Below are 25209 nucleotides of genomic sequence, written 5' to 3' on the forward strand. Positions count from 1 at the left end.
GAGGGTGAGGAGGGGGGCGGGTGGTTGGGGGGGGAGGGAGAAGAAAGGAAAAGAGAGCGAGGGGGGGAGGGCAAAAAAAAGGAAAGAGAAAAAAAATTAAAAAATAAGGAAAAAAAACACCCCCCCCAAAAAAAATTAGTGGGGGAGGGGATGAGGGGGGGAGAAAAAATCCATAATATAGTAGAGAAAAAAAATCCCCCCCTCCCCTCGAATAAATATTTATCTTGAGAGAGATTTTTTTTTTGGATCGATTTATCATGGAGGATAAGAAAGATGAACACGAGTCAGAGATACAGGAACATTGCCCCGAACACTGGTTTTCCAAATGGGAGAGGCAGTGCCTGGCGGAGAGCGAGCAAGAGGAGCAGAGCCAGGAGGAGAGGGCGTCGCTAGAGGAAGAGCAGAGCCAGCAGAAACTTTGGCATTTATTTCAAAATTCGGCCACCGCCGTCGCCCAGTTATACAAAGGTACAGAGACAAAATATATATGTGTATATATAGCAACAAAAACACCCCTTTCTCCTTCCCCCCCCCCCCGCCTTCCAGCACCCCTCTCACTCCCCTCTCCATTTAGACCCCAACATCCTCTTCCTCTCTCACCCCCTCTCCATTTTATACCTCCCTTCACCCCCCTCCATTTTACATTTCTTCTAATATCTCCCCCTCTCCATTTTATGCTTGCTTCCTTCCACCCCCACTCCATTTTATACCCCTCCAACATCCCCCTCTCCATTTTATGCCCCCTTCAACCCCCTCTCCATTTTAAATCCCCCTCCACTTTATACCCCCCCCCCCACACCCCAAACATCCTCCTTCCATCCCCTTCATTTTATGCCCCCTTCAGCATCACCTTATCCTTAGGCTCTTTCCATTTTACACTTCCTGTCACCCCCCTTTCCATTTTATACCCCTTGCAATATCCCCCTTTCCATTTTGTACCCCCTCCTATATCCCCCTCCATTTTATACCCACAAACATCCTCCTTCCACCCCCCTCCCCCAACATCCTCCTTTCCATTTTCTTATTTCAATTATTATTTCACATTTTGCGTTTTTTCTTCTCTCCTTGAGGGGAGAAGAAAAAGAAAGGGGCAACAAAAATATACCCACAAACATCCTTCTATCTCCTTTCCCCCCCTCATATCACTCATACCTTCTCCATGTTTTTATTTCAATTATTATTTAGTATCTTGTGCTGCTTCTTGAGGGAAGAGAAGGGGGCAACAAAAATACCCCCTAACATAACATCCTCCTTCCACCCCCTTCTCTCCCCCCCCTCATCATCTCCATTTTCTTATGTCAATTATTATTTAACACCTTGTGTGTGTTTTTTTTTCTTCCTTCTCTCTGCTCCTTGAGGGGAGAAGCAAACGAAGGGAGAGAGAAGGGGGTAACAGCAAAAAATACCCCCCCAAAGCATTCTCCTTCCCCCCCCCCCCCAGCTGCTCAATTTTCTTATTTCACTTATTATTTCACCTCTTGTGTGTTTTTTTTCTCCTTGAGAGGAGAGAGAGAGAGAGAGAAAAAGGGACAACAGAAAGCTCCTGGTTTTGTCGGTTTCTCTTTAAATCCCACCCTCTCCTCGCATCTATATATTTTTTTCTGAACATATATTTTCTACCCCCTTTTTCTTGAAATGGGGGTGGTGGGCCCCCAAAAAGAAAAAAAAATAGTCGCAACCAAAATGGCGAAATCAAACATGGCCGGCAAAGAGTCTCTCTCTTTCTATCCTCTCTCTCCAAGAGGGTTGTCCATCTCTCTTTAATATATGTATATATAGTGTGTGTGTGTTTTTTTTAAGCACTCAGTTTGCATTCATTGCTCGCCTAATTTTTCTCTCTCCCCCCCCCTCCTCTTTCCCTCCCTCTCCTCTCCTCTCTGCCCCCCCCCCCACCCCACCACCTCCCCAAAAACCTTGTGTTTTTTCTCTCCCTCTCTCTAGATCGGGTCTGTCAACAACAAGGGCTGTCACTCTGGGTCCCGTTTCAAAATGCCGCCTCGGCTGTCACCAATGTGTATAAAGGTAAATTCAAACAGATGCTATCTTTTCTTTTTTCAATCTCTCTGGCTGTAGTTAGTTGTCACTCGTGTTGTGTCTGTGGGGGTATTCTTTTTTTGGTCGAGGTGAGTTGTGGTAGTGGCGTTTAAACTCTGCCCTCTAAATGGAGGATGGACTCCTTTTTTTTAATGTTTGCATGCCTCCTCCTCGTCCATTAGAAGTACAGTTTAAAAATAATGCCGAGTGATGCTATATCGTTAAATTGTAGTTCCCAGTAACCACCAGCAGAACGTATGTGCCTCTGAATTACCAGCGTTGAAGGTGAAGTGTCGAGGCTTTGATTCTTAATAATTTGTTTTAAAAAAAAGTCTTCTATTTTAACTTTTTTTCCCCTCGTTTTAGTGCAGGTATAAACTTTGAAGAACTGAACTCATTTTGTTTCATCAGTATGACTTTTCAGATGGGTTTTACTTTTGAGTAATTTTACTGAGCTGAGATTAGGACCCCTCCCTCCCCCTTTCATTCGGGTGTCCCTGGCATGACTCATGATTTCTCCATTGCTAATGCAGTCAAAACAAAACTGCTGCAATATATATCCATTCTTGCAGCAAGCATCTGTTTTATCTAATGCTGTTCTCATGACAGTAGTTACTTCCAGTGTATTTTTAAATTAAAATCCTGTCCCACTTAGTATCTAATGTACAGCAGAGTGCACTTTCTTCTGTGGAATGATATGTTTTTTATTTGGGAGTCGTGGAGAATTTCAGTTAGACCTATACTTAAATCATTGATTCTATGGGTGACTTTTTTCTGGTATGATATTTGTGTAATTATATTGTAATATATTAACCATGGTTGTATGCACGATACTATATATAACACATGCCAAAACATTGATTTTAATTTTTCAAGTTGCGCTTCAGGAACACTTAATCTGTATTGATTGCATTATATTAAAACATTGGATTTCCACGTTTTTACTCTTCAAAGTTGTGCAGACCCTTTACTGAGCAGTTCTCACAGTACAGTGCTATAATACAGCTAGAAGTGTCCTGTCAGCCATCTAAATGGTTGCATGGTGGTACAGTGGCTGTCACTGCTGCCTCAGTGGCAGGGACCTGGCCAGACCATTGTGTGGTGTCTGTACGTTCTCCCTGTATCAGTGTGGGTTTCCTGCAGGTGCTCCGGTTTCCTTCTACAGTCCGAAAGACGTGCTGGTTATGTGCATTAGTCATACTAAATTCTCCCTCGGTATACCTAAACAGGTGCCACTGAGTGGATTTTCACAGTAACTTCATTGCAGTGTTAATGTAAACCTACTTTGTGACACTAATAAGTAAACTTTAAACCTAAAGCTTAGAATTTAAACACGTTGTAAAAAAGAAATCCTATCCTCTTGACAACCCTTGTCAGATGAATAACATTGTTAGGTTAAGTGGAGGCTATTTGTTTCCAATTCTAATATTCTGTGCCACTCTTTACATGGGCTATAAGAGTGCCCATCTTCCAAATGCTATGCCCATCCTTGCAATGCAAAGAGAAATTTGGGGGCGGGGGAGGAATCAGCCAAGTGTCTAAATGCTTCATTCCACAGTGTACTAGGGAACAATATCCAGCTACATTATTTCAATTGGAATCACTGATTTTAGACATCTGTTCTTTAGCAGCAAATGCATTTTGTTGTTTTTTTTGGTGAAATGATTCTGATCTTACAAAGCAACTTGTGATCGGGACATATCAGCACCACAGTTGGCATATCAAAAAATGTTCTTGCCAAAATCTGACCAAGATTTGTTCAGTATTTCTCAAATAATTAATGTGCCAATTTCGCAATGAGTGGGAGTCATTTTCTAAAAGGAACTCTTTGCCAAGCATTTTGTTTATTGCAGTTGCAGTATTGGTGCAAGTTTTGAGTTGGGTATGTTCTTTTGACTTGAAAGAACCCAAGCTATTTTGACTGATTCAAATGTCTGAATGGAACATAGTTTTATTTGGACTTTACAGAAGCATATTTGGGTCAATGAAATTTAGTCAGCTGTGGCATTTTAAATGTTCTTTTCTGTAGTTTTTATGTTGCTTTGTTAACAATTTGGAAATCAGTACAGTTTTAACAAATGTGGATTGGAGCTGATAAACATTAGTGATCTAGTTGAGCCTCCATCTTATGAGATTCAGCTCCTTACAACAGTGTTCTAAAGCCACAAAGGTATGATCCCTATGTTGCAAATAGTACAATATTGAAAAGGTTCTTTGATAGCTTTTCAGTTTTGAGGAGTTCTGAGTTTGATCCATGCATGAAATTACTTCCGAAATAAATTCGGTTTTAACCATTGCCTGAATAATGGAGATCAGAGGCAACGTTCTTTCTGCTGATCAAAAGAGCTGGATTTTTTCGTATCTCTCAAGTGTGTTGCATTTGAAGCTTTTCAAGTTTTCATCAGATTAGTTTGACTTAAATGAGTTGTACGTGGAAATTTTAAGTGCATTAGATTTTTTTGATATAGAAATTGCAGTGCAGTCCATCCTTTCTGTAAACTGGTGTCCAGTAATGTATTAATTTGTTTTCTGTTGCTCACTTTTTTAATCTCTGCTTTTCCATTTCTTGGCTCACTTGGTTGCACTTTCACCTCCTGAGGCCTACTCCAGAGACTTTAGCATAAAATTCAAGGCTGGCACTCCAGTACTACTGCTTCCCTGCTGCTGTCAGATTTTTGAATGGACTTACCTTGCATTAAGTTGATCTTTCTTTACACCCTACACTATGATTGTAACGCTACATTCTGCATTCTTGTTTCCTTCTCTATGAATGTTATGCTTTGTATAACACACAAGAAACAAAACTTTTCACTGTATGCTAATACATGTGACAATAATAACTCAAATCAAAATCAAACCAGTGCAGTACTGAGAGAATGCTGCATTGTTGGGTGCCAGCTTTTGGATGAGATGTTAAACTGAGGCCTTCTCTGGATGTAAAAGATCCTGTGGCACGATTCCAAAGAAGAGCAGGAAAGTTCTTCTGGTGTCCTGGTTAGTATTTATCCCTTAGTCAACAAGAGCAGATGATCTGCTCATGATCACATTGCTGTTTGTGGGAAACTGCTGCATGCACGAGTTTATTTCCTCTGTTACCACAGCGACTGTGCTTCAAAAAGTTCTTCATTGGCTGAGAAACATTTTAGGACGTCCTGAGGTTGTGAAAGACGCCATAATAATACAAGTCTTTTGTTTACTTGCGTCTTTGTATGTACTGTACCCAAAATAACTTTTGTGGTTATTTTCATTATGTTTAATCAAATGAGATGTAGCCAAAGTCATAAGCCACAAATTTTGTAAATAATAATGCTTGCCTTTGAATTAAATCTTTGCAAATTTGATTCCCAAATTTTGTAATAGTGAAAGAATTTGGAATTAGAAATGAGAATGTGGTATTGAGAATATTTTTGATCCAGAAATTTCTAGCTGTGTTGAGAAATTTGTTCTTTTTGTTTCAGAAAGTATTGAAGCTCACCGTCGAAGCTATGACTTAGGAATTCAGGTCGGTTATCAACGACGTAATAAGGATGTGTTAGCTTGGGTGAAAAAGCGGAGACGGACCATTCGAAGAGAAGATTTGATCAGCTTCTTATGTGGCAAAGTTCCACCACCGCGCAACACCAGAGCTCCCCCTAGACTGACAGTCGTAACCTCTCCCACTAGAGCACCTACAACAGAAACTAGTTCATCTGTAGAGACTGACTTGCAGCCTTTTCGTGAAGCCATTGCACTGCATGGTAATTATACTGTTAAGTGATTAAGCACTTGGGGAAAGTAAATGTGGAGTTCAGAGAGCCTGTGTTTCTCTCGGTGATATGTACAGGCTGAATTTCAGCTTTCAGACAGATCCTGTCTCAATTTTGACTACAAAATAGTTTAACTGATGGTATTGTGAAATGTTGCTATATTGCAATCTGGAAATACAGCATAATTGCACCAGCTGCTTCTGCATCGTGATAAACATTAATTGCAATAACAGCCTAAAAAGGTTGAGTGGGAAATGGATTCAAATTTTTTTTAGAAGATTTACACGTTTAAATGTTGGTAGCTGCTCTGTTCCACCAGTATCATGATTCAATGCAAATTCTCACAAATTACACAACTAAGGAATGATTGAAGATACATTGGTGACATGTCTGAATTTGTTCATTGACTTTGTGCTATTGTAATTATAGTTATCTGGTCACAGGAAGTCAAGTGATCCACACGCATACCGTTCTAATTTATTTTTGTTCACCAATTTTTGTTCATGATAGACGCGGGAAGTCTTCCAAATCTAGAGATGCACGAGGTAGACAACGCATGTGCTTATGTCTATTTTCATGTAGCTTGGTTTTCCTGAAATAGGTCGCTAGGCTGATGCCAGAGACTATAACTTGATGGGAGCCACTGTCTTTCAAGCATGTCAGAGCAAGTTTCTTTAGGCCTCCTGTAAGCATATTGGAAGGACTTGCAGGTTTACAATCAGCTCTTGGCTGCGTTACGAATGCGCCTTCTGTGGCCATCAAGTCCTGAAATGGGGCTCAAACTTGGAGCTTCTTGCTCAGAGGCCAGGACGCTGCCTACTGCACCACAAGACTTCCCCGTTCGTGATATATCCAGCAAAATTGAGTTTTGTCCCAGGAGGGTTGAATTGCAGGTTTTTCTGGGTGGTTGTAAACACCACTCCAGTTATATGTATGAACATTCAATGTCAGCTTTTTGAATATACTTTCCATTTCCCCATAATCCCTCGTCTTCATAAAAGAGGGGCTCATATGCCACAGAAAACTGTTACAGTTGGTGCCTCTGCAATTAGGAGCGTAGGGGATTGGCATTCATGAATTGGCTTCCTGTATTGGCGTGACTAAAACCAACGCCCTTATCCTGAGAGTAGAATAGTGGACTCTAGCTGTCAGCATAACGGTTTCAGCAGTGCACCCGAGAGGAGTCCCAACATTCAGAAATTGTTCTCCTTCAATCCAAACTAAGAGCAAATGTCAGGGTGCCTGATATATGTTTTGTTACTACTAACAGTTACAAGCGTGGCCTATCTAGCGTATTTCCAGAGTATGGAATAAACCAGTTTAGAATTGCTGCTTGATATTCTGCAAAAAAAGTAATCTTTCCCAAATAAGTCAAATGCCTGCAACTGTACAGATTATAAAAAACATTGCTGTTCATTTATTTGGAAGTGTAAATGTGATGTGTATTCTGCCAGTTGTAGAGTTATGGCCTGTTTCGCATGTAGTTCCCTTAAACCTAGCGTTGCCATTCATTTACTGAGCTCTTCAAGCAGTCCAAAGCTGGTTGGTGTGATGGTCTATCCTAATTTGTATATTGCAACTAAGGCAGCAGACTATGTGAAACCAGTTATTGAATTAGGAGTCTGTACTATCACTTTATTCAACTTTTTGTGGAGGCTGTACATATTGCATAGATTTGGCATTATTTGTTGCTCTAACAAAACACCAAACAAGTTCTCAGTTGAGTTCCTCTTTGTTGTACAAAGAATAGTGGAAATTATTATCTTTTACTACTTCATTTTGCTTGTTATTTCAACCTGATTTCCATATTCAACACTGATAAATACCCTTCCCCCTTTATCAAATATCTTTTTTGTCTTTCCTTATGGGTTCATTTGTGTTTATTTTATTTTTCGGGGCATCATAGACTACAGCGTTGTGATGAGCATTAACCTAAACTGTCGCTACTCAAAATGATTAGTTCAGAACTTTCTGCCTTCATGCTAAAAACCCGTTAAATGGTTTTATACTTTCGTCAGATGATTTCCGAGCATGAATCTAAGAATGCATATTTCCATCTTCTAAACTTCTCTGCTGATCCAGCTCTTGAAACCCTCTTTGATACCTTTATTTCTGTTAGACTCGTCTATTCCAAAGCACTTTTGGCTAACCTCCCACAATTTGCAAGCGCCCTGGAAACCAGCGGTCATTGTAAACTCTGCCCATGTCTTTTCTTGTACCAAGTTCTATACACCAATCACCATGTGCTCGCTGATCTATGTTGGCTGCGGATTAAGCAATATCTTAACTTCAAACTTCTCATATTTTCAAACCTCTGTGACCTGACCTCCTCTAATCTCCAGGCCTTCAAAATAAAGTTTATTTATTAATGTCACATGTAGGCTTATATTAACACTGCAATAAAATTAGTGTGAAGATCCCCAAGCTGCCACACTCTGGTACCTATTCAGATACACTGAGGTAGAATTTAGCATGGCCAGTGCACCTAACCATATCTTTAGGACTGGGAGGAAATCAGAGCACCTGGAGGAAACCCATGCAGGCATGGGGAGAATATGCAAACTCCACACAGACTGGGAATCAAACCCAGGTCCCTGGTGCTGTGAGGCAGCAATGCTAATCATTGTGCCTCCCAATATCTCAGTACTCGTCCAGTTTTGTTTCTTTAAGCATCTTTGAATTTAATTGCTCCATCTTTGGTGACTGTGCTTTCAGTTGCCTAGCCTGTAAGCTCTCGAATTCTCTCTCTAAACTCTCAGCCTGTCCTCTTAAAACCTACCTTTGTGGCCAAGTGTCAGAGTTGTTGGCTGTCTGTCCTAATTGTGTCTTTTGTGATTTGGTGTCAAGCATTCCTTTCTAACACCTTGGAATGTTTTATCATGTCAGAAGTGCTACATTAGTGCAAGTTGTTGGTTGCTTGCTTGCAGGCATCATCCTGATTATTTAGATGTTTGCCTGGTTGCTGTTGGAAGGAACTGAAAAAATGTCAGCATTAGCCTCTTTGGGAATACAGACCAACTAGGGTGAAGTTGTTCTATAGGGAACTGAATCAATATTCTTCGTGTACCGCATCTGAGTTTCTCTCTGTATTCTTTTCCAACCCTTTTGAGACTTGCGCTCCTCCACCACATCTGATTTTAATCACTATCATAGGCGACCATGCCTTTAGCTGCTTGAATGTTAAACTTGTCTGTCTCACTACTTTTTAAGATGTTTCTTTAAAGCCTATCACTTTGACCAAGTTTAAATTAGTCAAATTTTGTTTCATGCTCGGGTTTCCTCCCACAGTTCAAAAGACGTGCTGGTTAGGTGTGTTGGCTGTGCTAAATTCCCCCTCAGTGAACCCGAACAGGCGCCGAAGTGTAGCGACTAGGGGATTTTCACAGAAACTTCATTGCAGTGTTAATGTAAGCCTATTTGTGACACTTTAAATAAACTTTAAAACTTCGAGATACTCACATTAAACGTGTAATATACACTTGTTGTTGTAATGATTTAGGCTGTCACTACCTGTAGGCTAAGCTCTTCCCACTCTCAACGTTGTGATTGCTTGTGCCAGGAGAATGGGAAAGAGAATGGACAAATCAGTGGAACAGGATCTAAAGATCTTAATCACGAATAGCTGGTGCAGATAATGAAATTTCTCCCTTGGTATCTATTTTTGATTCCTTGTAATTTTCTGCAAAATTCAGCAGTTTCTTGTAACTTTTTTTTGCTTATATTTCTTTATCCTTTTCTGAATTGTGTTCATGTGAGATTAATTCAGATCTCAGAGTTGAGTAGATGTGAGCTGTAGGCGATGGAGGGAGTAGGCAGGCTGATGCAGGGTGGCTGTTAATTGCTAGATTTCGTCTCTAATGTTTGCGAAGAGAAGTTGTGCAATTTACCTTTGGGAGATAAAGGTGTAAAGGAATAAAATGGCTGCCGGTTTTGTACTTGAGCAACTTGTTTTGATCCATCAGTTTGAATCTATTACTCAAATGTGTTGGGGAAGTCTGGCAGAGTTATTTCCCAGAAACCTTGTAGACTGAAACCAGTAACTGGGGCAGAAAGACAATGTCAACGTGACCATTGCTTTTGAGTTGCCGGAGCAGTGCTTCATGTCATGTGTATTTTAGCAATTTGGGTCAAGCCTGAAACATCTTGTTGTGATTGATTCTGCATAATCCCCTCCCTAAGTTAGGTGGCAAAGCTTTGTGTGGCCTATATGTCAGTTTAATGTTCAGTTTTGCAATGAAATAAACAACAGTGGTTAGTCTGTTTTTTACCAATTGGAGAAATGCTGAGGCAGTGCTAGTGCTTTTGGTGTTGTAGTGAGTTATGGGAAGAAAACTTGACAAGCTTTTGAGTCACAAAATATTTCAGATTGTCAAAGATTGCTGTGAAGTCTACAGGCACTATGTTTCTATGCAAAGTGCATTTGATAAAATTCTTGTCACTTGGTAGCTACTATTTTTGCGTTATAGATTGTGTGGCAATGGAAAGTTATGCTTAAACACCCAGTTCTGAATGTGAAATGAATTTTTCTGTGAAATTCACAATTACCAAACCACTGGGCATGATGGTTTACACAATCAATAATGTTTTAAATGTATCATTCTGATCCATAAAATGGCTCAGCCTTGCTAAAAGTTATCCGATGTGTTGGAACTCAACTTGTAAGAATGCTTGAGTGCCAACTCAGTTACTGCATTTGGAAAGAGGCTTAAAATCTTGCAATTCAAATTCTGCCCTGTCCTTCTCTTTGGAGAAGTTTGGGGAAAAAACCCAGGTGGCACAATTATGCCTGGTACCAAAGAGTTGTTGAGCAGGTTTTAACTTGGGTTTAACCTTGGGAGTTTAGTGAAGTCTAAGAATTTACAGTGTGCATTTAGACATGTTCGTTCAGTTTCAGTTGGGGAAACCATCCATTTTTTTCACCCCAATCCCTGGATTGGATCTTGTTTCCAGGATAGGTGGCACAGTGGTTAGCACTGCTGCCTCCCAGCACCAGGGACCTGGGTACAATCCCAGCCTTGGGTCACTGCTGTGTGGAGTTTGCATGTTCTCCTCTTGTCTGTGGGGGTTTCCTCCCATAGTCCAAAGATATATGGTTTGGTTGATTGGCCCTGCTGAATTGACCCTATTGTCAGGGGGGTTAGAAGGGTAAATATGAGAGGTTATGGGCATAGAGCCTGGGTGGGATTGTGGTCAGTGCAGACTGGATGGGCCAAATGGACCCCTTTTGCACTGTAGGGATTCTGTGACACCTACACAGTTCTGCGATGACCATCGAGCTGGTTATGATCCTCAGTGTTAACTTGTTTACGTGACAGCGGAGTTCAAAAAAGTGAATCTTTGCCTTGCCATTATTAAATGGTTCACCCCTTAGTGGTTGATTTGTTCTGTAATGTCTAATTGCAAGCACAAACTCAGTTAAATCCTTTAACCAGATTTGTGTGGAATTGAGTGCAGCATTGAAGATCTCAAAGGGTCTTGACAGGGGGAATGTGGAAAGCACGTTTCCTCTTTTGAGAGAATCTAGAACCTGGATTAAGAGTTTAAAAATAAGGGGTTGCCCATTTAAAACAAAGAACCGCAAATCTTTGGAACTCCTCCTTAATAGGCAGTGGAAGCAGAACCTTTGACAGCAGAGGTAGATTGATTCTTGACAAGGAGGTGCAAGGTTATAAGGGATAGGTGAAGAAGTCAAATCAGCCATGATTTTAGTGAATGGTAGAGCAGGCTGAAGGGGCTGCGTGGTCTACCAATGAATGTTTGCATTTTGTCCTACTGCTTCTAAAAGTTAGTTTTATTTGAGGGTTGAATATTTAATTCTTGGCAAACAACAGTGTTGCTTGTCAGCCCTTTGCAAAACTAAAGTTTGAGATGATAGCTGTTTGTTTAAGCTTGCACAATAATTTTGCTTGGCACTGATTTTGTTACTATTATGGGATATCTGAGATGTTTGTTCCTTTAATTCTGTCCTTTTGAGTGTCCCAATTTTAATTGCTCCAGTGTTGGTGGCCATGCCTTCAGTTGCCTAGTCCCCAACCTCTGGAATTCCCTTCCTAACTCTCTCCACCTTGATTTCTTCTTTTAAAACGTTCCCTAAACCTCTTTTGACCAGGCTTTTAGTAATCTAACGTGATATCACTTTGTATGGCTCCATGTCAGATCTTTTGTAATGCTGCTGTAAACTGCTTTGGGATGTTTCATTACATTAAAGGTGCTGTATAAATATAAATTGTTGAGATTGACTTTTTACCACATGCACTTTTATTGGAACCAGAGTCTGATTCTGCTTTTGAAGTGACAGATATAGCCTTCAATGTTGAATTTATAGTTAGTCATACAGTACAGAAAAGGTCCATTAAGTCTGCACCAACACTATCTACCACTAAAGGCATGCTAATCCCATTTTCCTGTACTTAGTCTGCACTTTGTCCCATATCCTCAAATATTATAGTATTTCAAGTGATCATCCAAACAGCTTTTAAAGTTGTAAGGCTTCTGGCCTTGTCTACCTTCCAGGCAGTGCATTCCAGATTCCCACCACTGAGTAAAACAAAGGTCTTTTTTCAAATTTGCTCTGAATCCCCTCCATTTTACTCTAAAACTTAGGCCTCTGTGATTGTACCCTTATCCAAGGAGAACAGCTTGTCCCCACTCACCCTGTCCGTACACGTCAATCTTAGACACCTCAGTCGTGTCCCGTCTTAGCCTTCACTGCTCGAAAGAAAACAACCCAAGCCTATCTAGTCTTTTCTTACAGCTCCAGTGCTCCATCCCAGGCAACATCTTGGTGAACTTCCTCAGTCCCCCCTCTAGTGCTATCATATCCTTCCTCATAGTGAGGTGACCAGAACTGCATACAATGCTCCAGCTGTGGCCCAGCCAACATTCTGTACGCCTCCAACATTATTACTTTGCTCTTAAACACTATACCATGACTGAAAGCAAGTGTCGCCTTAACTACTCTCCTCACGTGCTCTGCTGACTTCATGGACTCAAAAGTTAGGCTGTTTTGAGTGACCAGAGGGAGCTTGGAATAGTTACCACACATCCCTGAAGTTCCCCTGAATTCTGTGTGCTTTAGCCTTCCCATCAGTCTCCCATACGGGACCTTGTCAAAAGCTTTGCTAAAATCCATGTAAGCTGCTTCGTCTATTCATTTGGTTACATTTTCAAAAAATTCTACCAAATTAGTTAGGCATGACCCACCTCCCTCTGAAAAAGCCATGCTGACTATCTCTAATTAACCTATACCTTCCCAAGTGGATACTAATCCTGTCCTTCAGAATTTTCTCCAATAGTTTGCCTGTCACTGGTTTTGAAAAGTGGAACCACATTAACCATTCTCCAGTCCTATCTTACTTTCCCTATGTAGTAAGAAGTCTCACAACACTAAGTTAAAGTCCAACAAGTTTATTTAGTAGCAAAAACCACTTGTGGCTTTTGGCCGGCTTTAGACTATTTAGCCCAGTCCAACACCGGCATCTCCACATCATGACTTTCCCTATGGACAGAGAGGAATTAAAAAAATTGTGTCAGAGCTCCTGGCTGTTTAACTGTGATGATACTAAGATTGCTGGAGTTGCAGATAGTGATGAAGATTGTCAGAGGATACAACAGGATATAAATAGACTGGAAAATTGGGCAGAGAAATGGCAGATGAATTTAATCAGGACAAATGTGAGGTGATGCATTTTGATAAATCCAATTCAGATGGGAACTATTAAATGGCAGAGCCATCAGGAGCATAGCCCCAGATCTGGGAGGACACATCCACAGATCCTTAAAAGTGGCAGCACAAGTGGAAAAGGTGGTGAAGAAGGCACACGGCATGCTTGCCTTCATCGGCCAGGGCATTGAGTATAAAAGTTGGCAAATTGTTACAGTTGCATAAAACATTGATTTGGCCAAATTTGGGATGTTGTGTTCAATTCTGGTTGTCTCACTACCAGAAGGACGTGGTAGCTTTGGAGAGAGTACAGAGAAGGTTTATCAGGATGTTGCCTGGTATGGAGGGTATTAGCTATGGGGAGATTGAATAAACTGGGATTGTTCCCCCTGGAAAGATGGAGGCTGAGGGGCAATCTGAGGGGTACAGATAGGGTGAACAGTTGGAAGCTTTTTTCCCAGTGCAGAAATGACAATTGAGGGGGCACAAGTTCAAGCTCAATGGGGGGAAGGTTCAGTGGAGATGTGCGGGGTAAGTTTTTTTTACGCAGGGCGGTGAGACCTGGAATGCACTGCCAAGTGAGGTGATTGAGGAAGGCACGTTAGCGACATTTAAGATATCTCTGGATAGAGACATGAACAGGTGGGGAATAGAGAGATACAGGTGGTTGGTCTAGATAGGACAACATGATCAGCACAGGCTTGGTGGGCCAAAGGGCCTTTTCCTGTGCTGTACTGTTCTTTGAGAGTATCTTGAGTTCAGTCTTATCTTTGACATCCACACACTGTACTTGCAGCCAAGGTTATTTGATAGCGTCAGGGGCAGGAATTCTGGAGTTCCCTCCTGCAGTGTATATCACTCTCCCCTTTTCCATTCTCCTTGAGTCATGAACGAGGCCAGGTGTAATGCCTCTTTTTTTTAATGGATCAAGTTATTGAGTTGAGGACGAAGAAATCCTTATTAGAATACTGTAATGGTATTTTCAAGTCAAGAGAACCTATGACCAAGGAACCATTAACTTGTTTTAGTCACCTATGATGCTGCCCACGTTCAAACAGGCTGCCAATACTCAAGTCTATACATTAAGAATGGACTCTTGGCTTTAAAATTTAAGCAAACTATAACTCCCTCCTTGTATCAGTATTCCAAATAAAATGGTTTTGAACCAATCTCTTTCCTAGAAGCAAGAAATCTTATACAGTGCAGAAGGTGGCCATTTGGCCCACCGAGTCTGCATTGGTTCGCATTTTACGCAGTCCCACTCCTCTGCCTTATCTCTGTAACCTTGCATGTTATTTCTTTTAAGATAGCAATGTAATTCCCACTCAATTAAACTTCTCTGCCACCCTCCCAGAAAGTTTGTTCCAGACTCTAACCAACCTCTGGGTGTAAACATCTTTCGTCGTATCACTCTTTCTCATTTTGCTCATTATTTTGAATCTGTGCTCCTTAATTCTTGCTGTATGCTTGGAGAGAGCAGTGTTTCCCACTATTTACCCTGTCCATATCTCTCTATCTTGACTATCTCTATCAAGTCCCTCAGCTGCCTTTTCTCCAAAGAAGACAGTCCCAACACCTCCAATCTATTGTCGTGATGACAGTTGTTTATCAGAGAATCCCTACAGTACAGAAGGAGGCCCTTCAGCCCATTGAGCCTGCACTGACTCCAGAGCATCCCACCCAAGCCCTATCCCTCTCACCCCATATACGTATCCTGCTAATACTCCTGACTGTCATCCTGGGGCACAAGGGGCAAGTTAGCATGGCCAATCCATCTAACCTGCATGTCTTTGGAATGTGGGAGGAGACCAGAACCACCCAGAGGAAACCCAAGACGGAGAGAATGCAAACTGCACAGACAAATCACCCAAGGCCAGAATTGAACCTGGGTTCAATTCTGAACCCGTGAGGGCAGCAGTGTTAACCACTGAGCCACTGTGCTAGCCTCTGGAATTATCTCTGGAATCATTCTTGTGAATCTCCTTTGTATACACTCCAATGCCTTCACATCCTTCCTCATGTATGGAGCCTTGAACACAATACTCCCCTTCAGTGTGTTATACAAGTTCAACATTATCTCCTTACTCCTGTACTCAACGTCTCAACAAGCTTTTAGTATCCTAGATTTTATTTGTAAACTTCTCACTCAACATGCACTGCCACCATCAGTGACTTGTATAATGTCTACACCAAAGTTCCTTTATTTGTGCACCTCCATTTCTTTTGTACTGTCTCTCCATATTCTTCCTGCAAAAATAAATTCCCTTTGCATTGAATCTTGTCTGCCCAACATGTCCACGTTCTTTTGAAATTTTTGTCTTTGGAAGATTCGTTTTGTGGGCAACAGTTCCGCAAGTTGTGTTTGGCTTTGGTAGTTTGTCCAAGTTGGCATTCTGTGTGAACTTGGAAACTGAGCATTAGTAAGTTATTTTAACATCGGAGCGTAGCGCAGTTGATTGTCATTCGTTGAATATTTGCACGTCAGTTTTAGGCAAATCTTCCTGTTAAATCTTCCTCTGGAACAAAGAAAAGACTTGTATTCAGTCTTTAGGTATATAAACTATTATGTATAAATTAAAGATGCTAAAAATTCTTTTCCAATGCAAAGCTTTTTGGGTGAATTTTTACTTGGCCTATTGATGCTGGCTCACGGATTCTTCAGAAATGCAAAATACACTCAACTTACAGGAAGTTCTTCAGCCAGAGTGTGGTGAATCTGTGGAACTCTTTGCTGCAGAAGGCTGTGGAGGCCAGGTCATTTGAGTGTCTTTAAGCCAGAGATAGGCTCTTGATTAATAAGGGGATCAGGGATTATGGAGAAAAGGCAGGAGAATGGGAATGAGAAAAATAGCCACGATTGAATGGCGGAGCAGACTCAGGCCGAGTGGCCTAATTCTGCTCCTATGTCTTATGGTCATGGAATCCTAAATGGTGTTGGCTTTTGAAATTTGATAATCCTTCAGAATTTTGCTAGTTCATCTTTGTCAACTCGCTACTGTGATTCTATATAAAATGTCTGCTATGCAGCTTCAAACAGAAGTTTAAAAAGATGGAATCGAATTGAACAGTGTGATTAGAATCATAGCATCCCTACAGTACAGAACGAGGCCATTCAGTCCATTAGGTCTGTACTGACCACAATCCCATCCAGACCCTATTCCCATAACCCCACGTATTTACCCTGCTAATCCCCCTGACATTAGGGTCAACTTAGCATGGTCAATCAATCTAACTGGCATATCTTTGGACTGTGGGAGGAAACCAGAGGAAATGCATGTAGTCGTGGGGAGAAAGTGACCGAGGCTGGAATTTAACTTGGGTCCCTGGTGTTGTGCCGCCAGACTATTGAAATTGATGTTAACATGCAATTTTTCTGGCTGGCACTTCACTGCTGCCTTCACTCACTGTCACGTTAATCATCTTCACACCCCACCCCCTGCTCTGACCATGTTCAAGCCCCTATCCCATTGCATTTGCCTTCTCGGCCTCCCTCTTGCACCCTTTATAGTTTGGAACCCTGGCCAAATTTGCCGTCTCTTGGCTTTGAAATGCGTGGCCCGCACGAGCTATGAGTTGCAGCATTTAGGGAGATTGGGTTTGCTGCACAGGAAAGAACTGAAGCTGGGAATTTCTTGATCTATTGTTGCGCTGCTTTTTTCTGGGTGGATCAGGGCCGCTGGAGGTGGTCCCCCTTTACGTGTCGGCAATTTCTTTTTGTTATTGCCTCATTGAATTACCAAAATATCAGCATCGTTTGCTGGACGGAACGGAGATTGTCCACGTTGCTGCTGCTGCTTCACAAATGGTCGAACATTACTAGTTGGTGCAAAGGTATTATTGACGTGATTTTCTTTTTGATCAGAACGGTGCTGTTTTACTAAACATCTGAACAATGTGTGTGCTATTCTGAACCCATCTATTCATTGGCTTAAACAATTGAATGGGAGTAGCTGGATGTACTGAAGTACTGAAAATCTGGCACTACTTAGTGGGACTGGCAAAATAAGCGGAATTTTGGTGTTCAGTATAGCGTCAGAACCATTGCCATTTAAAGTGACTGTTAATGCTTTTCTCTTTGCCTCCACAGGTCTTAGTGGAGCAATGGCTAGTATAAGTGTACGCTCAAGTACTCCAGGGTCTCCCACTCATGTAAGTGGTAGCTCCAACTCTTCTCGAAGGAGAAATGGACTCCATGACGTGGATTTGAACACTTTCATATCAGAAGAAATGGCGCTCCACTTGGACAATGGTGGCACTAGGAAGCGTACCTCAGCCCAGTGTACTGATGTCATCACAGACTCCCCAACGCACAAGCGCAATCGGATGCTTTGAACTTTTATATGGTCGCTGTGCTACTTGAAAGCCACTTGATACTCGACACTTTCTTGAATGGAAATGGAGGGCCTTCAAAACTTGTTTGATTGTGAAAGTACAAGTGAATTCAATAATGATTGCCATAAAGGAAGTTCTAACTAATGCAGTAGATGCCTCTTGTAATTATGGCTTTCCCAATACTGGTCTTGTGACAGAAGACATCCAGTCATTTGTGTAGTAGTTAGCAAGATCATCATAGGTAAACACATTAGATTCCAAGCTAAAGTGACCTTAACTTGTTTCCTTTTAAAGGGAAGGGTAATATTGGATGTTAATTTGGTTCAAACTGTTAATTGCCCTTTTTATTTCCTTCTGTGTTGACTGTCTGCTTCAACAGTATTGCCAGTATATCACTGATAGTCTATGTTAAAATGGCATCTTCCATCAAATCTGCAGACTTCCATTTTACAGCACTGTACTAAGACACTACTGGTTTTTTTATAGTGCGAACATAAGTTGTATCAATATTGGACTATTTTTAGTTAAAACTCAACAGCTGCTAATTCTGTGGATTGTGGAAATGGTGCTATGATGGTCATGCAATTAATACTAATATCAATCAACATAAAGATCTTTATTGGATTCACTTCTTGTGTTTTAGTGTTGCAAAAATTACAACAATAATATTGACTTTCCCATAAAAATTCTAAAAAAAATACTCTTATGTTTAAATATATAAATATATTATAAATATATGTAATGTATATACTAAGCATTTGGATGCTGGTATAGTACTCGTGCTACATAATGTAAATAAAATGTGCACACCAAACCCTGGAGTGGATATCCGAAATCAGAACTGCATCATGCTCGGTTTAAACTTTTCCTTCATGTGGTGGAGCTGGCCCAGTCAGTCAGGTAATTCATGGGACAGAGTCTTCTGACAGTGGGTCAACAATTACAACTTGCTCAGCTATTTTGTGGCCTGCTCATTTTCAAAAATTGTCGACTAGTCTGCGAAAGGAGGTGAACTTTCTCGTACGGAAATATGTTTGCGTAAACATAGCTTGCATAAACCCGGGGGAACTGCTTTTCGATCCAGTTTGTCACAGGAGTCCTAGATTTCTATAACTACTACTCGCATTTTTTTTTGTAGAGCGACGTCTGAAAGGAGGGGTACTTTAGCCTTAAAGTCTTTTTGTTTTGGGAGGAATTTTAACTTGTGAATTTACACTGTGGTAAGCAGGCTTAGCAAAAAAAACTTCTGCTATTTACTGTATTTTAAATGCTTCAGTTAATGTACTTTTTTGATTTTTAAAAAGGATATGACAACTGAAGGTCACTACATAATTCAACAACTTGCAGAGAAACTTAAAAGAGCTGATGTATACATACACACACACACACACACACACACAGACACTAACTCGAGCATTTTGCCCTTTTGCACATGCAGATACATCTCCTGGCAACTCTTGTGTTGTCTTGTTTTTTCACTGGGAAACCTATGCAAAGTGCAATTTAAGTATTTTAAGTAATACTAACGGGGGAAGCAGGGTGGGTATTGTCTGTTACCCTCACCTATTTGCTGGCAGCAGATGACTCAGTTCAAAAGATGGCTTGTTTTTCTTTTCAGCCACAGGTAGTTGGGTTTTGCTGCAAGACAGCACTCCCCCCCCCTTTATACAATCAAAGTATAATTTTTTTAAAAGTAGATTAATTATCCTACATCCACAATTCTCGCCTCTGCTCCATTCACTGACTTCAGGCCAAGTATAGGTCATATTCTAGGTGTTAAAATATGGCTTCTTGGTTGGTTGCTGGCGTGAAGCTTTTATTTAAAAAAAAAACACAATCTTTGAAAGTGTATGAAGGACATCTGATACTGGAATTCGTACAAAAAGAATCCACGTGGTGAGAACTCTGGGTGCATCTGCAAACGATGGTGATCTGTATGAAATTTTAATAGTTTACCTTTCTCGGATACTGGGCCCATTTTCTGAAATTGGCATGGCCGGGAATATGGACGTATGATCAGTTTGACTGATTTTAGGCAAACTATGGAGTTTAAGATGTATTGACGTTGTGTTGGGGAGGGCAGGACATGTAAAATAAAGTTGCCCATGCTACAGTTTCAGAGATGACACCTTTTGAACCAGCATGTTTTTCTGTGGGGGATGGGGGCGATAAGCGTTGAGTTTGAGACACGTTTTATTTTTTGGGGGTGGGGAGGGGAATCTTATGTGCATTCTAAAAGTCAAAATTAAGGCTTTCGGCAAACTTTGCACTAACAGATTTTCAGTTTACAGTGATTGACATTTGCATGTGTATTTTCTTCTCATCACGTTTATTATCACAAGCCCCTCTTGCCCTTTTTGCAGGAGTTTATTTTTGCCACTTTTTCTAGCTTAATGTATGATGTAAATCAAGGTAGGGGTAGACGACCACCACCACCACTGAGGCGATTGATAAAATTCCATAGAATGTTTTGATAAAATTTGAATTTTAATAGTGTGCTGAAAAGGTATTGCCTAATGCCTTGATGGTGTAAAGCTAATTGGATGGCTTTCTAAGTTGCACGCTGTTTGTTTTCCTTGTTAAGTCGTATTTTCATTTGGTGGAAACCACTTGTAAGCTGTAATTGCCATTTCAAGAATAGATAGCACTTAATTTTTAATGAGTAAGAAAACTGTACCAAACTGTTATTTCATCTAACTGTAGCGTGCACTTGGAGAAATAAACACCATGCAAATCAGACATTGCCTTTTTCAATCGCACTTGTCTACTTGGAATTAATTTTTAAAACTGCTTCATTTTAGGAAGAAATTGTGTCTCTACTCCCCTTGTCCTACTCTTCCCACTCCTTTCCCTTGAGTTGCAATTCAGTTTTGTGGAGAAGAAAATGAATTAAAAATTCAGGGTTGGTAAACATGTACTTGCACTAATCGTGGCACTGCTACTTCACAGTGCCAGGGACCTGGGTTCGATTCCCGGCTTGGGTAGCTGTCTGTGCAGAGTTTGCAAGTTTTCCCCGTGTCTGCCTTCCGCAGTCTGAAAGATCTGCGGGTTAGGTTGATTGACTGCTAAATTGCCCCTTAATGTCAGGGGAATTTGTGAGGTAAATAATGGGGTTGCAGGGATAGAGACTGGGTGGGGCTGTTGTCATTGCAGGCTCGATAGGGCTGAATGGCCTCCTTCTGCATAGTAAGGATCCTATGAGGTGTGCTGGCAGTTCCAGGAGTTAGAAACCTCATTATTTTATAGACCTTTGCATGTTCTCCCTGTGTCTGCGTGAGTTCCCTCCAGGTGCTCCAGTTTCTTCCCACAGTCCAAAAGACTTGCTGGTTAGGTGCATTGGCCATGCTAAGTTCACCCTCAGTGTTCCCGAACAGGTGCTGGAGTGTGGCGACTACGGGATTGTCACAGTAACTTCATTGCAGTGTTAACGTAAGCCTACTTGTGACACGGATAAATAAACTCATCTATGGAGAAATGTGAAACTTCTCAGTGTAGCTGTAATATGGTTTAATGTTTTGGTAATTAGCTTTGAATATTGTAATTTGCAGCTATCACAGTGCAGAAATGAACAAATTTTGATTTCCCTTTCTTGCTGTTATTTCCTTCTCCTTATGTCACTCCCTATGTAAGTGCACACATTGCTGCAAAGTCAGCCGATTGTGCCCCAATGTCTCAAGTGATAACCAAATGCTAGCTTAAGGTTTTGTGGAGGTTTTGGCCTCTTTCAGATTCCAAACCATGTGTTACTTTCTACACTGAAGCAATCCATCGATGAATACGACTATACTTTTGGAGTGTCTGATTTAAGTATGGTAATGCTATAAATTAGATGCATTAGTTTGCCTGATGGGTGTGTCTCTGCCTGTAGTTGGTTGCCTTCTGTGCTAGTTCCTGGCTATTTACTTGGAAGTACTCTTGAACAATAAGTTCTGTTGTTTGCATTTTGTGAAAGTTACTTCCTGTGAAGTTGACTCCCTTTTGACAAAATCATGGATTTCTTAACTGGAGAATGGAACAATGCAAATCATAAATGTATCTGTCCAAACCACTCTGGCAGTGCTGGAAGAAAGTGAAGGATTTCTGCCAGTTTTTCCCTGTTCTTTTAGTTTTCTTTTCAGAGATCTGTTGAATTATTTTTTTCTGGAACAAAGCCTGGACAGTGGAATTCAAATAAGCATTAGAAGGAAGCTGTGTAGCCTAGGTACCAAATGCAGCTGTGCCGCTGTCCTAACCGTGTTAATTAACATGGAACATTTGAGTATTATATTTAATATACTCTACGTTGCCTCAGTGTAATGGTGTTAAGCCCCAAGCTTAAGTTTGTGTTGGCCTCTCTCGAACCTGTTTTGGTCTCAGTGGGTCATGTACCGACTGGTTGAGAAAGTTGACACAATATCCACTCCCAGACCATTTCCGTTGTTGTGTTGAGCTGCTAAAACATGTTGTGCAGTTAGTTACGGATGATTGCTTTCTTTCCCCTGCTTGTGGGAAGATTATTATTGGCCTCAGCACCTCCCCATGGGCATGATGGACTCAGGAACACCTCGGCTTTATGTTTACACTAAAATCTGTGAGGACAGTTCAATCAGAAACCTATATAACCCGAATGCTACAGCAATTCTTTACGTTGTTGATTGGTGCAATGCTAATCTATAGATTATAACTTGCCTGCAGTGCAGAACACCTGCACTGTAGGTAGTAAATTGTTCCTGTGCAGTGCAACATTCTCCTATGATGCAGAAACGCAGACTGGTGGCAGCACTTCCTGCAAAACACCTTACATTAGCCAGGTTAATGATCTGAATCTTAATTTATGGAATTTCCAATATCTGTATGTTGCATTTGTTGTGTAGAAACAAATATCTGCGCAAGTTTTCTATCTAACTTTTGGCCTAGCCTTGCTGCATCATGCACTGGTCTACTGACGAACTTTATAACCCAACTAGTAACCAGGTATGCTTCTGACGAGGCATTCTGGTTAAAACAGTAGACAATACGCTTGTCAAAAACAGAAAATGCTGGGGAATACTCTGACGAACGTTCATCCCAACTTGAAACGTTGGCTCTATTCTCTCGCCATAGGTGCTGTCAGAGCTGCTGAGATTTTCCATCGTTTTCTGTTTTTCAGATTCCAGCACCCGTGGTACTTTATTTATGACAATACCTTAGCAGGCAGGTGATATTTTTGATTTTGATGTAACTTTGGCATATGCAGATAATTTGTTTGGAGCAGGCATTAAGATTGAGGAACTGACTAGAATTTGTGTTTAGACGCCTTGTACTGAGATGATTTGTTACTTATAGCACTGATGCAATGCTTTTGTAGCGGTTGCGAGCCGGCCTGTAAAGTCATATTGGTAACAGGATCTTAGTTTCTTCCGACAGTTTTAAAATTTTCTGTTCCCTTGAAAGATGAAGGCTGGCTGATCTTACAAGAGCTCTTGTGCTCTGTGACCAGATGCCTCTACAAGAGTGTCGTTAAGAGTGACTCCCTCCTAGTTTCTCTCACTGCTGCTGCACTTGGGCTCCTTTCATCATCATACGATTTGATGATTAAGCCATTGTGCGCAGAACTTACTCCTCCATTTTGGGACAGTGTGATGTTACTATCAAATTCAATTGGGCCACATGAAGAGTATCTTTTGCAATTCCCCTTTTGTGTAAATAATAGCGGTTGAGATTTATGCATGTAAACTAAAGTCTGAAACTCAACAAATGTGGAAAACCATACTTAAGCAAATTGCCAATCCTTACACGTGACCTAGAGCACGAGGAAAACATGATGGTCCAGCGGTTAGTGTTGCTGCCTCAGTGCCAGGGACCCAGGTTCGATTCCCGGCTTGGGTCACTGTCTGTGCGGAGTCTGCATGGGTTTCCTCCAGGTGCTCCAGTTTCCTCCCCTAGTCTGAAAGACATGCAGGTTTGATGCATTGGCCATACTAAGTTCTCCCTCAGTGTGCCTGAACAGGTGCTGGAGTATGGCGACTAGGCGATTTTTCACAGTAACTCAATTGCAGTGTTAATGTAAGCCTACTGGTGACACTAATAAACTAAACGTTCCCTTTTTGATTTATTATTAGGACACAGGGAAAAGTATTGTTACTTGAGTGCTATACAGACAAAACATACCATTCATAGAGTACGCAAGAAAGAAGGAAATGGGAGGGTACAGAATGTCGTGTTAAACTCATAGCTAAGGTGAAAGAGAAAGATCGGCTTAATATATGATAGGTTGTCTGCAGCAGGGAAGAAGCTACTCTTGAGTCGGTTGATGCATGATCTCAGACTTTTGTGTCTTTCCTGGTGGAAGAAGGTATAAGTGAGAATGTCCAGGTTGCGTGGAGTCCTTAATTATGTTGACTGCTCTTCTGAAGCAGGAAATGTAGATGGAAATGATGGTTTTGTGCCAGTTGTCTTCAAGTATACTAATGGTAGGATTGAGGGATAGTGGTGCATGGCAGATTAGCTAGAACGTGGGCTGGTTTCATGTAAGGTATACTTGAAGGAACAAAAGAGAGAAAGTAATATAGGTAAGGGAAGGTTTTAGGTAGATGAAGACCAAGGTAGTAAGGCTGTATGAGGTTATGTAAAGTATAGAAATGCTCCATTTGATTCAACTTGTGTATACTGGTGTCTGCACTCCACATCAGCCTCCTACCAACCTCACTTGGTTAGCATACCCTTCTATTCTGTCCCTTATGTCCCCGTCCCGTTAAATAGTGTGTGTGTTATTTAGCTCATAGCAAGTCTCATATTCAAGTGGGACAAGACAATAAAAATGCAATCAGGATGGGAAAAGGCAAAAAAAGTCACGCTAATCCCATCCCACTCTAACTTTTCCCCTCCCTGTAGTCCTGTATCTTTCAGATTACCCTCTGTTACTGCCATCCAGTCAGAAGAAATAATGTTTCCCCAGACATACAAACTACCAAAGCCCTTTATAATTATAAACAGCTGCAATAAATCTCTGAACCATTTCTACTTCAATTATCATTTCAATATTTGAAGCTTCTCCCTCTTGCACTTAGTTTCCCATCCCTCGCGCCATCCTGCTGATTCTATAAAGTTTCTTTTGACAGCTTTATTGCCTTAGTAATCAGTTGCCCAATATTAACCTTGGCCTCAACAGGTACAATCTAACTCTTACACTTTATGCTCCTATGTAAAAACAAAGTGCAGTGAAACATTAAAAACTGGAATTTGAAATCCTTGTTGGGAATAGAGGGTACAATTTGATTTGTCACGTGTATTTTGGAAGGTCGAATACAGATAGGAAATATATAGTAAATGGCAGAACCCTTAAGAATATTGATAGGCAAAGGGATCTGGGTGTGCAGGCACACAGGTCACAAAGTGGCAATGCAGGTGGAGAAGGTAGTCAAGAAGGCACATGGCATGCTTGCCTTCATCGGCTAGGGCATTGAGTTTAAAATT

At 41.1% G+C, this 25209-nt stretch overlaps 1 protein-coding gene across 1 annotated transcript; it reads left to right on the top strand.

Annotated features, from left to right (window-relative positions):
• Nucleotides 1-61: 61 nt before the first annotated feature.
• hapstr1a (HUWE1 associated protein modifying stress responses a) lies at nt 62-20514 on the top strand. Its single transcript, XM_080206945.1, has 4 exons — nt 62-468; nt 1942-2022; nt 5493-5771; nt 17531-20514. The coding sequence occupies exons 1-4, from the start codon at nt 258-260 to the stop codon at nt 17773-17775; spliced, it is 816 nt and encodes a 271-aa protein (XP_080063071.1). The 5' UTR covers nt 62-257; the 3' UTR covers nt 17776-20514.
• The last annotated feature ends 4695 nt before the right edge of the window (nt 20515-25209 follow it).

The sequence above is a fragment of the Carcharhinus amblyrhynchos genome, chromosome 18, assembly GCF_965287045.1.
Source record: "Carcharhinus amblyrhynchos chromosome 18, sCarAmb.v2.hapA, whole genome shotgun sequence".
In the NCBI taxonomy this organism is placed as follows: Eukaryota; Metazoa; Chordata; class Chondrichthyes; order Carcharhiniformes; family Carcharhinidae; genus Carcharhinus; species Carcharhinus amblyrhynchos.

Excerpts from the sequence above, each read along its gene's own strand:
- hapstr1a (XM_080206945.1), top strand. The coding sequence starts at position 258 with ATGGAGGATAAGAAAGATGAACACGAGTCAGAGATACAGGAACATTGC. Across the intron at positions 469-1,941 it reads CGTCGCCCAGTTATACAAAG|ATCGGGTCTGTCAACAACAA; the intron begins GTACAGAGACAA and ends CCCTCTCTCTAG. Across the intron at positions 2,023-5,492 it reads TGTCACCAATGTGTATAAAG|AAAGTATTGAAGCTCACCGT; the intron begins GTAAATTCAAAC and ends TTTTTGTTTCAG.